Below are 15216 nucleotides of genomic sequence, written 5' to 3'. Positions count from 1 at the left end.
CCAGTTACTGAGCCGTCATCGCCTGCTGCCTCCCAAGGTGTGCATTGGCAGGAAGCTGCAGGAATCAGGAGCGGAGCTGGGACTGAAAGCCTGGCGCTCCAGTGTGGGTGCTGACATCCCAACTGCCGGGCCAACGCTGTATAAAACAGAATCCTAGCTGTGTCACAGATGTTGGCACCTGCTGCTGCCAACTTGGAAGCCAGTTACACACAAATACTGACAGTGATGAACCAGGCAGAAGCAATCCGTCGGCACAGTCGAGGATGCAGACCACTGAGCTCCTGGGAGGAGAGAGCACGTTTGTTAAGAACACCGGCTGTAGGGACAAAGGCCTCTCGTGAAATCTTGGCTCCACGTGGTCAGCTCCCTGTCGGACCTCAGTCCCCTTGTCTAGGGAACGAGGGTAATGACTGAGCTACCTCTCAGTTATCGGGGGTGAAGTAGAGTACTGCACACGAGTGTTTGGAAAGACCGTGGGTGTACGCACTCCTAAATGCATTCTGTCTTTCTAAGCAGAACGAGCAGGTTGATTGGTTACAGAACACCTGTCGTGCACACCGGGCCGGTGATGATCTGAGATGGGGGGTGGGGTTCAGTCCTTTTGCAGGCTCTGTTTTTGTCTCAGGATTGGTCAAAATAGGCGGTGCAGGTCCTGCAGATCATAGCGTGGCAAACCTGGTCCTTTGTTCTGATTCCCTTCGCTCTCATTCTGTCCTATACCACAGGAGGGACAGAGCGAGCCATCGTCCCGTTTTCTTCTATTTATTCTTCTTCTGCCTCGGTCCTGTTTCTCTCCTCTCCCTACACAGGTGGGAGGTAAAACCCTTGCTCCCAGATCTGGTCCAGGGTTTTCCTGGGATCTACCTGACCCTCCCCTAAGTCCCACACGCTGTGGTCTGTAGGGCATGTTGAGAACACAGACAGATGCCGTGGGCAAACCCCAGGAGAGAACACCTGGTCTCCAGGCCCATCCTGACCACCAGGCAGGGCCTTAGCCGGCCATGGAGTCCCACGCCCCCGCGGTTCTCACTGGTGGGGGCAGAACTCTCCACACCTGTACGCCGAGGTCTCTGCTCCGCCCCAGTTGCTTCCTTCCCCAGGAATCAGAAGACATGGGTTCCTCTTGTTTTGCATGGGCAGAAAGTACCATCTCTGGGAACACGTGGGCGCCCAGCGTGTGGTCCCCACAGGGCCTTCACCTGCAGAACCTTCTCAGTTGTCCGAGAACGGACACCTACGTGCCGAAGTCTGGTCTTAAGTGCAGTGACTTCACTCGCTTTGCTTCCTGCCCTCCAGAACCTTGGGAAATCTAGCGCCATGGCTGCAAGTCTGGGCACGTGGCTGCAAGTCTGGGCACCGTGGCTGGAGTCTGCGCCATGGCTGCAAGTCTGGGCACCATGGCTGGAGTCTGCGCCATGGCTGCAAGTCTGGGCACCGTGGCTGGAGTCGCTGCACCACGGCTGGAAGTCCCGCGCTGTGCCTGGAGTCTCAGTGCCATGGCTGGAGGTCTCGGCGCGTGGCTGGAAGTGTCGGTGCCATGGCTGGAGTCTCAGTGCCGTGGCTGGAGTCTCGGCACCGTGGCTGGGAGTCTTGGCATGTGGCTGGAAGTCTTGGCGCCGTGGCCGGAGGTCTTGGCGCCATGGCTGGAGTCTCGGCATCGTGGCTGGAGGTCTTGGTGCTGTGGCTGGGAGTCTCAGCGCTGTGGCTGGAGTCTCGGCGCCGTGGCTTTCAGAGTGGAGCTCGGCCCCCATGTGTGTGACACATCAGGCCCTTCGTGATCTCGCCCCGTGTCTTTCAGGCCTCCCCTGCCCGTCTCGCCGTCCACACCCCCCATTCCAGCCTTTCCCAGCCGCTGTCAGTTCTTCAAGTGTGTTTCCCCTCTGTGCCCCTTTGTGCTGATCTTGCTGATCCCTCTCCCACCTCAGCTGCCCTCCCTCCTCCCGGGCCTGTGCTCCAGGGTCCCCCCCCCCAAGTGTTCTCCTGGTGTCACTCCTCTCCCGTGCCCCCCGAACACGTGACTGGGTGATGGCAGGAACTGTGTCTTCTTTGTATCTCTTGTTCCCGGAGCCGAAAGCAGTCTTTGCACGGAATGCGAATTTAATGAATGGTGAGTGAGTGCATGCCTCTGTGGCTGGCGTTCTGTATCCATGCATGCGTGCGAGCGTGTGAGAGACTGAGTGTAAAAAGTCCCTAGGAGGCCGGCGCCGCGGCTCAATAGGTTAATCCTCCGCCTAGCAGAGCTAGCGGCGCCGGCACACCAGGTTCTAGTCTCGGTCGGGGCACCGATCCTGTCCCGGTTGCCCCTCTTCCAGGCCAGCTCTCTGCTATGGCCCGGGAAGGCAGTGGAGGATGGCCAAAGTGCTTGGGCCCTGCACCCGCATGGGAAACCAGGATAAGCACCTGGCTCCTGCCATCGGATCAGTGCGGTGCGCCGGCTGCAGCGCGCCAACCGCGGCGGCCATTGGAGGGTGAACCAACGGCAAAAGGAAGACCTTTCTCTCTCTCTCTCTCTCTCTCTCTCTCTCTCTCTCACTGTCCACTCTGCCTGTAAAAAAAAAAAAAAAAAAAAAAAGTCCTTAGGAGAGTTTGGGAATCTTTGCTTTCCAAAGTGCAGCCAGCAGGCAGGTGACACGTTTAGCCTGGCCGTTACAACACATTTCATTCATAACTCTTTTTCTTTTTTTCTTTTTTCAAGATTTATTTCTTTATTTATTTGAAAGTCACAGTTACACAGAAAGAAGGAGAAGGAGGGAGGGGGAGAGAGAGAGAGAGAAAAGAAAGGAGGGGAGGGGAGCGGAAGGGAGGAGAGGTGTCTTCCATCTGATGGTTCACTCCCCAGATGGCCACAATGGCCAGAACTGAGCCGATCAGAAGCCAGGAGCCAGGAGCTTCTTCCAGGTCTCCCACATGGGTGCAGGGGCCCAAGGACTCAGGCCATCTTCTACTGCTTTCCCAGGCCATAGCAGAGAGCTGGATTGGAAGTGGAGCAGCCGGCGCTGCAGGCTTTACCTGCTACCCCACAGCGCTGACCCCAACACAACACAATTCCTTTCTTTTGGAAAGGAATTGCACACGTGCGTGACGTTGGAAACAGAACAAGGAGCGTGCGTGAGCGCTGAGCTCTGCTCTGACTGCTGGCGTTGTGGCACATTTCCTTAACCTCGCATGCGCACATGCTGACACACACACGCCCACACGCCTGTGCTCACACACACGTTTTTGGGACCAATTGAAAGCTGGGCTGTCGGCATCGTGATGCCTCGCCCCTCAATACTCCAGTATGCGTTATCTGAGAGTGAGAGCACCCTGGGAGGCAGCAGGTGATGGCCAAGTACCAGGGGGCACCTCGTGCGAGATCAGCACGGAGTTCTCGGCTCCTGGCTTTGGCCCTGACTCGGCCCTGGCTGTTGGCAGGCATCTGGGGAGTGAATCAGTAGATGGAAGATTCTCTCTCTCTCTCTCTAACTGCCTTTCAAGTAAATAAATCTTAAAAACAAAGCAAAACAAAAACAGGCATTGTGAGGAAGAAGCGTACCCCGCACAGTTTGGGAGAAGGCTCGTGTACCGGGCAGCTCCGTCCCTGGGTGAGAGGGCGCTGCGGGGGGGACAGGTGAATGCCGGTGACCGGCAGCATCCCTGGGCCCGAGAGGAAGGAGCAGGGGGCAAATGCAGAGGCAGAGAAAGCCTTGAGAGCCCATATCCATGCCTCCTTGCGCTCGGTTCTGCAGATGGGCTTTGTACATCTTCTGTGTCCCTGACGCGCTGTCCCAGCCGCCGGGGGTGGGCACTGAAGGAAGCAGACCCCTGTCCCTGCCCTTGTAGAGCTCATGTTCTAGTGCGGGGGGTGGGGTGGGGTGGGGACAACGAGAGAAATTTGGAAATATGCTGTCTGTTGAATACAGCAGTGAGGTGGGGCGGATCTGTGCATGTATGGGCAGTCAGTCAGGAGTGGCCGGGAGGGGACCCTGGAGGGGACCGGCTTCCCAGGCCCCAGTCGGACTTCGGTGCCCTGTGGGGAGTTTTTATGGCCATGATCGTTGTTAATGTGAGAACCTGGTCACCTACTGACGGGGGCACGGGGGCTGAATGGAATTCCCGTGGAGGGAGGACAGCCTGGCCCTGCTGGAGTGAGGGATGGAGAGGAAGAAACCGCTGAGCAGGGACCCTCAGGGAAAGCCACGGCCCCGGGCTACCCACGCTGGATCTGGGTAGAAATTTCCGAAGGTATGAATCTGCACGAGGCTGATTTTCCTCAAGGGAATTATGGCCACCCCAGATCCCTGGGCCGAGGTACTGGGCTGCATAACCATCACAAGGTCTCACGGAGTGTGAGTAAAGTCCCCCGCCTGGATTTGTGCTAGAGGATGCTTAGCGTTTCTCGCACTACACCGTGATCTCTTGTGTAGTTGTGTGTCTGCCTCGCTCTGAGTTGTTTTACACATCCCTGGCCTGGTGCTGCACACAGTGAAGTGGGTGTTAAACAGACCTGTGCTGACACAGTGGCCAGGGCCTGCACCTGCAGCACCGGCATCCCCTGTGGGCGCTGGATGCAGTCCCAGCTGCTCCACTTCCAATCCCGCTCCCTGTTACTGTGCCTAGGAAAGCAGTGGAAGATGGCCCAAGTCCTTGGGCGCCTGCACCCACGTGGGAGACCTGGAGGAAGCTCCTGGCCAGTTGTTGTGGCCGTTTGGGGAGTGGACCAGTGGATGGGTGATCGCTCTCTGTCTCTGTCTCTCCTTCTCTCTGTAACTCTGCCTTTTAGTGAATAAATAATTCTTAAACAGCCGTGCGCCACTTTCGAATGGATGCTGTCAAAGTGCAGTTCAGCCGCTGTCGGTCAGGATGGTGTGGGTGGGAAGTACGGCTTCTCTGAGGTTCAAGATGAGGCTCATCGGCGCACTGTCGAACACCCCGCTCCTTCCCTCCCAGGTTTGGCCTGGGCAGATTCCCTCCTTAAGTCCCGTAGAGAGTTGGCGTCCACTTGACGGGGTAGGCAGGACAGGAGCCAGATCAAAGGAGCACGTGTATGCCTGTAAAATTGTGTCTGTTGATTTTAAGGACAGAAATCTTTCATCCTCTGGTTTACTACTCGAATGCCTGCAACAGCTGGGGGTGGGCCACGCCGAAGCCACGAGTGGGGAACTTGGTCTGCATCCCACGTGGGTGACGGGGACCCAGCTACTTGAGCCATCACTGTTGCCTACCTGGATGCACGTTAGCAGGAAGCTGGACTTGGAAGCAGGGCCGAGACTGGTACCCAGGCCCTCGGGAGGGTGTGGGTGCCCTACGCAGTCCACCCAGTGTGTGCACATACACACTTCCTGGTTTAGGCCCAACCTCGGGCTCCGGTCAGTGACGAGTTTCAGCCGGGGCACTCGGGATCTTGCTGCGGGATCTGCAGAACCAGCTGTGTGAGCACAGAGCCAGGGGCTTAGTGGCAGCAGCTCGAATAGGATTCAGGAGAGCTGCCTCCAGCAAGCTTGATAGCAATCAATAATATGATGTTATTGCTGTTTGCCAGCAATTATCATCAGTTGATTACCCAAGAAGGTAATAAAAGTTTGAAAGTCCATTTCTGGAGGGGCCAGAACATAATTTCCCAGACTGAGTTTCTACAGAGAAGCAGTTGATGGTAGTGGTCATTGAGGGGGGGAGAGGGGGCCAGCACAGAGTGCTGGTTTGAGAAGTGGCAGGTGAGATAGCGGAACCTCTCCATTCTGGAACTTTCTGGGCCTTGAATTAGAGCTCTTTGGTTAGCAGATAGATCAGGGCTGCCATGGCTTGTGTCTGGCCTCCGCCCCAGCTCGCACCTGCACCACTCTGTCTGCCTGGGCGCCAGTGTGGCTCTGGCAAGTGTAGATAGCGAGCCCCGTGAGAGAGAGGAGCAGGGCGGGGAGGCAAGTGGCTGTGCCACAGGAGAGGCACGCCCAGGAGTGGGGGGAGGGGGCTGAATGAGGACCAGCAAGTCTCAGTGACTAGGGGACATGTTGGAACCCTCCCACCAAGGTAGAGTTTTCTTCGTGGGTGGCTGTGTTCCGGCAGTTGAGGTTTCTGGGCACTGTGGATGCACTGGGTGATGCTGGAGTGCGCTCTCTTCACACGCCGTCCGGTCCTGAGTCTGCCCATTTGTGATCTTTCCTTGCGTCGGGCAGTGTTTGCTCCCCCCTCTGTTATGTCTTCAGCATCGTGTTCGTCTCTGGGCGATTAGAAAAGCATTCGGAGTATGTGGCCTGCGTGAACGTGTTAGTTGAGTGACAGGACTGACACACCAGACAGTGTTGGCAAACCAAGACAGAACAGGAACGAGAGTCACGGGGCTCGGAGGAAGACCAGCGTGGTACTTACTCCCTGGGGAGAGTGTGGCGAAGCAGGGACCCACTGGAGGCCGGTAGCTGCCCCGGGATGAAGGCAGAGGCAGGGTGGCTAAATCTGTAATTAGGAACGATCCGTCTGAACAGCTCTGTGCAGGAGAGAAAGATCTGAGAGCTGCCTCCTTAGGAGTGATCCTGCAGGTCCTGTGGGTACGAGGTGTCGAGCAGGGGTCTCCAACCCAGGGAGAGAGCACGGTGCACCTACCTGGGTCAGACCCCGGGCTCACAGACCTCTCAGTGAAGGCACTGGGGAAACTGAAACCTGCCTGGCACTGAGAATGAGGTAATAGTGCGTGCCTCGGAAGATAATTATGAGGATTAAGTGAGATAAAGAATCACACAGTTTAGTACCCAATAAATGTTGCTTACTACTCTCACTGCATGGCTGGATCCGTGGTTTCCACAGTGTGGTCCTTGGGGTCCCCTGTGAGCTTGTCACGGCGCAGATCCACACCCTCGCCCTGCCTCAGGCAGGCAGCATCGCGGTCCTGATCCTCGGGGTGGGGAGAACACGTGGCCCAGGAATCCTCTGGATTGGGCTTCCACTGGGATTCCCACAAGGGAAGAGGAAGCTATTTAAAGCAGGGACGGGGCAGCTGTGTGCTTTGCAACACGGAAGAAAGGGGGTGGTGGATTCTTTGCCATAATTAACCGGAAGCTGTGCACACAGCGCCCAGGACGTCTTTGTTCTTATGTTTATGGAAGACAGCTGGTTCCGTGGGATGCTGGAGAGAAAAGAAAGATTTCCGGGCAGTGGGGACGTTTTGTGTAGCCCCAAGGATAACGACGCCACGGAGCCAACCTAGCAACTTGAGATTAGGTGAGGGTTGAGTCTCCGTCCAGCAGGTGCTCTGGCCTGCCTGCCTCCTGTGAGCCGGCACTGCGCTGTGTGCCGGAAGTAGGAGATCACATACTCTCCTGTCCATGGGCTTTGCAGAGCGACACCTCCCCGGGGACTGGAACCTGTCTTTTTTCCTTAGCAACTTTGTCCAGCCACAAGATCAACCATCCTGACCTGTCCTCTGCCTCATTCCAGACGTTGATTTCTTTTGCTTATCTGTTTATGGCCTGTGATGATATAAGCCCCAGAGGTGATTGTGTCCCTGTTGAATGCGGAGCACCTGGGGGTTTCGACCTTGTCTGTCCCCAGCGCCACACCCAGTGCCGGTATCCGAAGAAGCACCAGACACGATAGCCTGGTGTAAAGTAAACTGACTTCCATGCCTCATCCGTGCGGTCACCACTTGGTGCCGTCCTGGGCAGGGCACTGTGGTTGTAGAATGGCCGGCCCGAGGCCCTGGGGCCAGGTCAGAGGTCAGCCAGGCGTTCAGCTGATCCCACTGCCAGGTGCTTGGAGCTCAGATGAGCACATCTGCCGCCCTGTAAGGGTCAAGTCTTCGCCACCACGGCGGGTGGTAACTGGCTGGCTGGGACTGTGTTAAGCTGTCCAAGTTCATGAAAACAGGTGGCATAGTGTTTGAGCAGGGAGAGGAATGAGTGAGGCTGATGGGGGGGGAGGGTATGATCCCCTAGTCTTGTGTCGAGGGGACTTCAGGGACCACTCCCCCGAGATGACCGACATGGCCTGGTGGTTCTGAAAACTTGTGTTGTTGAGAGTCTTTTAACAGCCAGGGGCGCTGAGCTGCCTGCGCCACCCCCTTGCTGTGGCCGCCGGGGCTGGGTGGTCGTGAGAACTGCCGGCGTTGGCGTTCCTTCCTTATCTCCTTTGCTCCAAATCTCCCTGAGGACAGTGATGGGAGCCTCTGCATGGCGCTTTGCGTGGTGGCCAAGAGCAGACCCGGCCGTGAGTGGCCCTGGCAGTCAGGCCTCTCCTGTGTCTCTGTGTGGCCACGAGGGATCGGGAAGAGGGCAGAGAGCTTTTAAGAAACGTTTTGGGTCGAAGCCTTTGCGTTCTTCACAGTGCTGGCGTTCAGAGCCGAGGTGGAATGCCCTTCCCTAAGTTGACGGTTTTTCTAAGACTGCTCAGTGTTGGCAGATGTTCCCTGGAGCCCTGCCAGCTGCCCAGGAAACCCGGAACGGTGGGATGCAGCTTGGAGGAGAGCTAGGCTCTCATGGCATTAGAGCCGAAATGGGTGAAGGTGAAAAGGGAAACACACCTCCCCAGGGACGGGCGAGCCCCCCCCCCCCCTTGCTGTCCTCACCTCTGTGCCCCGCCCTCTGGCCTCACCTCTGTGCCCCACCCTCTGTCGTCCACAGTGAACACCTACCTCTTCATGATGCAAGCGCAAGGCATCCTACTGCGAGACAACGTCAGGACGATCGGAGCCCAGGTGTACGAGCAGGTGGTCCGCAGCGCCTACGCCAAGAGGAACAGCAGCGTGAATGACTCAGGTATGTGTCTGAAAGAGGAGGTCTGGCTTGGGTGTTCTCAGAGGGGGAGGGGCGAACGGGTCGAGGTCTGCAGAAGCTCAGGCCAGTGCCTCTGCGTTCACTTGAGACTGATGAGAGAGAGCGCTTCCGTCCACTGGTCCACTCCCCAAATGGCTGCCGTGGCTGGGGCTGGGCCAGGCCAAAGCCAGGAGCCTGGAACTCGACCCTGGTCCCCCTGGGGGATGTCATGGGCTCACGCACTTGGGCCGTCTGCTGCTGCTTTCTCAGGGGCATCAGCAGGGAGCTGGACCGGAAGTGGAGCTAACGGGGCTTGAACTGTCACTCCTATGGGATGCCAGCGGCTTAGCAGGCGGTGGCTTCACCCGCTGTGCCACAACACTCGCTCCTGTGTTTGCTCTTGCTCATGACCTGTTTGGGGTGACGGGGGAGCTGCCTTTCCCTCCTGATACTTTTCGGGGAGGTAATTTGGAAGGTATTTGAAAGTACTCCAGCAAGACGACCCCCTTTGGTCCAGCTGCCACCAGGATCTCACCAGGAGCAGATTAAGCACACGCTTAGGACACTGGCAGATCAGGAGCTCCACGAGGCGTCTTGGGAAACAATTTGGTATTTAATCTCAAGAAATACATTCATCTGCCAGCAGGGAGAAGCAGAACTTGGCCGCACTTCCTCGTTGCTTATTTTATGGCTTCCCATTGTGGGTTTCTTTTTTTAAAGATTTATTTGAAAGGCAGAGTTAGATCTCTCATCTGCTGGTTCACTCCCCAGATGGCCACAACAGCTGAGACTGGCCAGGCCGAAGCCAGGAGCTTCCTCCAGGTCTCCCACATGGGTGCAAAGACCCAAGCACTTGGGCCATTTTCTGCTGCTTTCCCAGGCCACAGCAGAGAGCTGGATTGGAAGTGGAGCAGCGGGGACTCAAATTGGCGCCCATATGAGAGGCTGGCACTGCAGGTGGTGGCTTCTTTAACCTGCTACACTGTAGCACCAGCCCCCTTGTTCTTTCTGAGTCACGCCCAGTGGGTGGTGGTCATGGTTACGATGTTTTACCCAGTCAGGAGCTGGTGGCAGCTGCTACATAAGAGGACTTACTCCAGGGGCTTCCTCCTGTTGGGCCCCACTTGAATGTGTATAGGCGAGTAGAACTTTTTTGGACAAAGCTTATATCATTACCTTTTTTAAAAAAAGACTTATTTATTTATTTATTTGAAAGAGTTACAGGGAGAGGTAGAGACACAGAGAGAGAGGGCTTCCATCTGCTGGTTCACTCCCCAAATGGCTGCAATGGCTGGAGCTGTGCCCATCCGGAGCCAGGAGCTTCTTTTGGGTCTCCCACGCAGGTGCAGGGGCCCAAGAACTTGGGCCATCTTCTGCTTTCCCAGGCGACAGCAGAGAGCTGGATCGGAAGAGGAGCATCCGGGACTCAAACTGGTGCCCATGTGGGATGCTAGTACTGCAGGCAGTGGCTCTACCCACTACGCCACAGTGCTGGCCCCTATATTTTTAAAAATGTATTTTAGAGACAGACAGACGGACAGCAAGCTCCCGTCCACTGGTTCACTCCCCCGAATGCCCACAACAACCAAGGCCAAAGCCAGAAACTGGGAACTCAATCCGAGTCTCCCGCATGGGTGGCAGGAGCCGCCATTGAGCCGCCCAGCTGCCTACCAGGGTCTGTATCAGCGGGAGGCCAGGAACTAACCCAGCCTCTCCGCTGTGGGGCATGGGCATCCCAGCTCCAGGCTCAATGCCTGCTTCTGTTGAACTTGACAGATTTCCATGTCACCGTGATCACGTCACCTGGGAACAGCGTTCCCGAGTTATCGTGGCTAGTGAAGAGACTTCTGGAGGAAGAGGTTAGCAAGTACCTGCTTCGCCATCTCAGTCATCAGGGCATCCGTCCTGTGCCCCAATCCCAGCGCTGGGGTTGAGCCCGGTGGCGAGAGAGCTTCCCGGGCCGCCCCGCCAGGCCCAGCGACGGCACCCTCGAGAGCAGAGGTTTCCGTCTTTGCAGCTGCGACCTGTGGCTTGGCTTGTCTCCTGCCCTGACTGTGCAGAGAGGAGAAGGGACACAGGGGGACGCCCGCCCCACACTGTGTTCCGAGGGCTTGTTCCTGCACCACACTGCCCTCAGCTATTTTTAGAAAAGACTTTGGGTGACAAGTTCACCTGCAAGGTGAAGCTTTTTCCTCTTTCTCACTCCTGCTGGAATACAGATGTTTCCACGTGGCTCAGCGGGACAGCCGTGAGGCTTTTCCTTCCCAACCAGGGAGACAGAGACAGAGACAGAGACAGAGAGAGACGGCTCCCACCCACTCCCCAAATGTTTGCAGCAGCCAGGGCTGGGCCAGGGCAAAGCCAGGGCTGCGCACTCCACTCTGGTCTTCCACATGGGAGTCGGGGTCCGACTACTTGACTCAATGGGTGATTTATTTTTGGTTGCAGATTCTGAAGTTTCATTTTGCTAAGCATTCATGATTGGCTGCTGATTTCTTTAACTGGGGATTGTGGGCTTTTCTGTGGCTTCTTACTCCTTTCTTCCAAGCCCAGGTTACAAAATACGTACACTGGAACGTGCATTTGGCCTAGCAATTAAGACTCCAGTTAAAATGCCATGTCCAACGTCAGCGTGCTTGGGGTCAAGGTCTCCTGACTCCATGGCTCCCAACTCCAGCTTTCTGCTACTGTGGACCCTGGGAGGCAGTGGTGATGGTTCAGGGAGGTGGGTTCCTGGCCCCCATATGGAAGATCTGGATTGAGTTCCCAGGCCCTGCCCCTGGCTTCAGCCCAACCCAGCTCGGCCAACCTAGCCTACCTGGTCCCAGCTATCGCCAGCTTTTGGGAAGTGAACCAGAGAATGGGAGCTTGCTTTCTCTTCCTCTCAGTGTGTGTGTGTGTGTGTGTGCGCGCACGTCTTTATGCCTCTATAAAATAAAATAATAAAAAAAATTTACATTGTGACGTAGCTGGTGAAGCCTTTGCTGAGGAGGCCTGTGTCCCTTATTGGAGGGCCTGGAATTGAGTTCCGGCTCTGTTTCCAGTCCAACTTCCTGCTCAGGCACCTGAGAGCAGTGGATGCCTGCCCAAGGTCTTGGGTTCCTCCTACCCATGGGGCTTTGTTCCTGGCTTTGGCCTGGCCCAGCCCCAGCTATTGTGGGCATTTGGGGAGTGAATTAGTGGATGGAAGATTCTCTCTCTCTCTCTCCTCTTCTCATCTCTTTCTCTCACTTCCACTTCTCTGCCTTTTTTTTTTTTTTTTTTTTACAGGCAGAGTGGACAGTGAGAGAGAGAGAAACAGAGAGAAAGGTCTTCCTTTTGCCATTGGTTCACCCTCCAATGGCCACTGCGGCTGGCGCGCTGCGACCGGCGCACCACGCTGATCCGAAGCCAGGAGCCAGGAGCCAGGTGCTTCTCCTGGTCTCCCATGGGGTGCAGGGCCCAAGCACTTGGGCCATCCTCCACTGCCCTCCCTGGCCACAGCAGAGAGCTGGCCTGGAAGAGGGGCAACTGGGACAGAATCCGGTGCCCTGACCGGGACTAGAACCCAGTGTGCCAGCGCCGCAAGGCAGAGTTTTAGCCTAGTGAGCCGCGGCGCCGGCTTCTCTGCCTTTCAAATAATAAATTTTTATAAGCAAACAAGCTGCTTCCCACCAACTCAAGCCTCTGGTCCTCTTCCAGAGTGCATTGTGGATTGTAAAACTGTTTCACGTGTAAAATGTGGCAAATGAGAATTCGTCCGTGGTGCTTGAGAGATGGAGAGAAAGCGTTGCCTCTGAAGGATGTCGCCCCCTCGGTGCAGCCGCCGGCCTGGCTGGGCAGTCCGTACTGCCGCCCGGCACGAGCAAGCTGAGGAGTGCTTTCCAGGCGTCCTTTCTTCCTGAGTGCCTGGAGGGCCTCGGCCGTGCTGTGCTCGTGCCGGGACAGATTGCCCGAGCTCTGCACCCCACCTGGGGCGAGGGCAGCTCCTGAAGTCAGGAGCTGGCCGGCGCGTTTTGCTGTCTCAGCTCACAGGGAGGTTTTGCACGAGGCACCCGCACACTTGGGCTCGCTCAGTGCCGATCTGGCTCTGTCCGGGAGGGGAGGGTTTTGTGTCAGCCAGTCTTCTTGGTGGGGACGGTAGAGTGGCTTGATCACGTGACGCCTCCCACATCCCACCCCAGAGCTGCTTCTTGAGAAGTGATGAAGCCGGGCCCCCTCAAGCTTCATCCCAGGGCTCCTTCCCTGCGTCACGCTGAATAGGGGAGCGTGTGTGCCAGGTGTCAGAGGAAGCTAGCAGGGCTCTCCGGGCACGCGGAGAAACGGTCGGTTCTCTGGGAAGTTGGAGGGGGCACAGAGTAGGACCCCATCCCCGCACCACTGCTGGCCTTTCACTGCTTCCTGAGGGGCCGGCTTTGAAAGCTGCACACCCAGTGCCATCTTCACTGGGCTTTGCATCCTTTTATCCTCCAGCCAGTGAATAATTGAATTCTCAGATCACTGAGTAATCGAATAATCCCAGGTCCCTCTCCCTCACATACCTCTGGTGGGAAGAGTTCGTCACTTATTTTGCATTTCCCGTGTGCACCCCCAGACACCGCAGATTGGTGATCTCTGCCGTCAGGGACTGCGTGGCTGAGTCCCGGGCGCCTGCATGGTCCCACGGATGCTCCGTGTGCCCCTGTGCAGATGGAGGCCCCGAGGCACACACAGAACTGATGCACCGGTGGGGTTAGCATTTGCTGCCCAACCCCAGTGCCGTCCTCTGGGTCCCAGCAGTGCCATTGCTACCTTTGCCCTTGTTATGTCTCTAGTACCGTGACTACCACCTGTCACATAGGAGCCACTTGGTCAATCAGTTTTGAGTGATTTGATGAGATTTATAAAGGCAGCGCTTTTGTTACGTTGTGCTCCATTGCTGAAGAAGCTGTCTCGATTGACTTTTGTTTTACTGGCACGGTCGTCCCCTCCCTCCCTCCCTCCCTCCCTCCCTCCCTCCCTCTCTCTCTCTCTCTCTCTTGTTAAGATTTATTTGTTTGCAAGGCAGAGTGGCAGAGAGAAAGACTGATCCTCCATCTGCTGGTTCACTCCCCAAATGGCTGAAATACACGGGGCTGGGCCGGGCTGGAGACAGGAGTCAGGAACCTCACAGGAGTCTCCACGTGGGCGACAGGAGCCCAAGCGCTTGGAGCCATTGTCCGTTGCTTCCCGGGCACGTTAGCAGGGAGCTGGATCAGAAACAGAGCAGCCGGGACCCAGACTGGCACTCTGACGTGGAGAGGGATGTCCCAAGAGGCAGCCCAGCCCCCGTCCCGCAGTGCCTGCTCCCCCCTCTTGGAGACTGTTTAGAAAAGGAAATACCATTTCACTGGAAGTGTGGCCAATGAAGCCCCACCGTTCACCTGGGCGTCAGAGCCCAGCACAGTCAGAGAGGACGTCCTGGGCTCAGGAGGCCGAGACTGCCCTCAGAGACAGGACTGGCGGTCCCTCAGGACAGCATCGGCTACACAGGACACCTGCCTGGTGCCTGCCCACCTCTGTCCAGAAGCGATGCCTTCCCTGGGCCAAGTATACCTAAAAAGCTCAGTGTGACATTTAAGTAATGTCGGTTTTCTTCCTTTTTTTTTTTTTTGAGAGAGAGCGCACATTCCCGTCCACCGGTTCCCTCCCCGCACGCCTGCAGTAGCTGGGGCTGGCCGACAGAGGCGCTGCCCTGAGCCCCTGAGGTCAGGGTGTCTGCTGTTTGCCCCTACAGGGATGCAGGTGGCCGCCACCTCTGCCCTTCTGTGTCCCTGGCTGGACCAGGTCCTGATTTGAGACAGATGTGGCCTTAGACCGTCGGTGAGGTTCTCTCCCAGCAGCCCCTGCCTCAGTAGGCAGACGTGACCGGGAGACGGCGACGCGGGGCCCGGCCGTCCCCGGGCGGCTGGAGCAGCGGCAGGACCTGGGCTCCGAGGCAGCGTGCCGGCTTCCACCAGGGCCTGGACGGTGGCTGTCCTCTGCCTCTTTCACTTCTTTAAAAGGTTTCTGCTGCTGCTGAGAAAGTAGGTTTCATTTAACCTAAATCGCTATTTAAAGAATGTAAAATTAGAAATGAGGAAACCAGGGGTTTTGTCCCTCCGAGGTGCAGGTGAGGCTGTAGGGGACTCAGAGCTGGGTCCTTGCGGGTGTTGTTACTGATCCGCAATCAGAGGACAGAAGTGGCCTCTGTTGTTTGCCGCTGGCCAGGCCTCCAGGGGCTTGCTATCTCCGCACTTGCAGGAAGCAGCCAGGGGTTTGTCTGGTCTTCAGACAAGCCCCCAGGGTCGGTCAGGAAGGTCGGGAAGGTCCTGTCCCACAATTCTCTGTTTCGTTTTTTAATTTCTAAGCTTCTTGTTTCCTACTTGGGTTGCAGCTCCAAGGCTCAGGTCCTTCGGGGCCGGAATCCGTCTCCTCTTTGTTGGTCTGCAGCTTAGCACGCGCGCTGTGCCGACCGCTCACCGCCCAGGCCGTGTAATCACCGCGCGTGGCTGAGCGG

The 15216-nt window shown here is 56.8% G+C and overlaps 1 protein-coding gene across 1 annotated transcript in view; it reads left to right on the top strand.

Moving 5' to 3' along the window:
* The window catches only part of B4GALT5 (beta-1,4-galactosyltransferase 5), a 78186-nt gene that overhangs the window by 44220 nt on the left and 18750 nt on the right, over window positions 1-15216 (top strand). Inside the window, exon 2 of the mRNA XM_062204342.1 lies at window positions 8589-8723. Coding sequence (XP_062060326.1) covers window positions 8589-8723 — 135 coding nt within the window. The remainder of the gene's footprint in view (window positions 1-8588; window positions 8724-15216) is intronic.

This window comes from Lepus europaeus, chromosome 10, assembly GCF_033115175.1.
Source record: "Lepus europaeus isolate LE1 chromosome 10, mLepTim1.pri, whole genome shotgun sequence".
NCBI classification, from domain to species: domain Eukaryota; kingdom Metazoa; phylum Chordata; class Mammalia; order Lagomorpha; family Leporidae; genus Lepus; species Lepus europaeus.
Note: the sequence above shows the minus strand (reverse complement) of the source record. Positions and strands in the feature narration are given on the sequence as shown.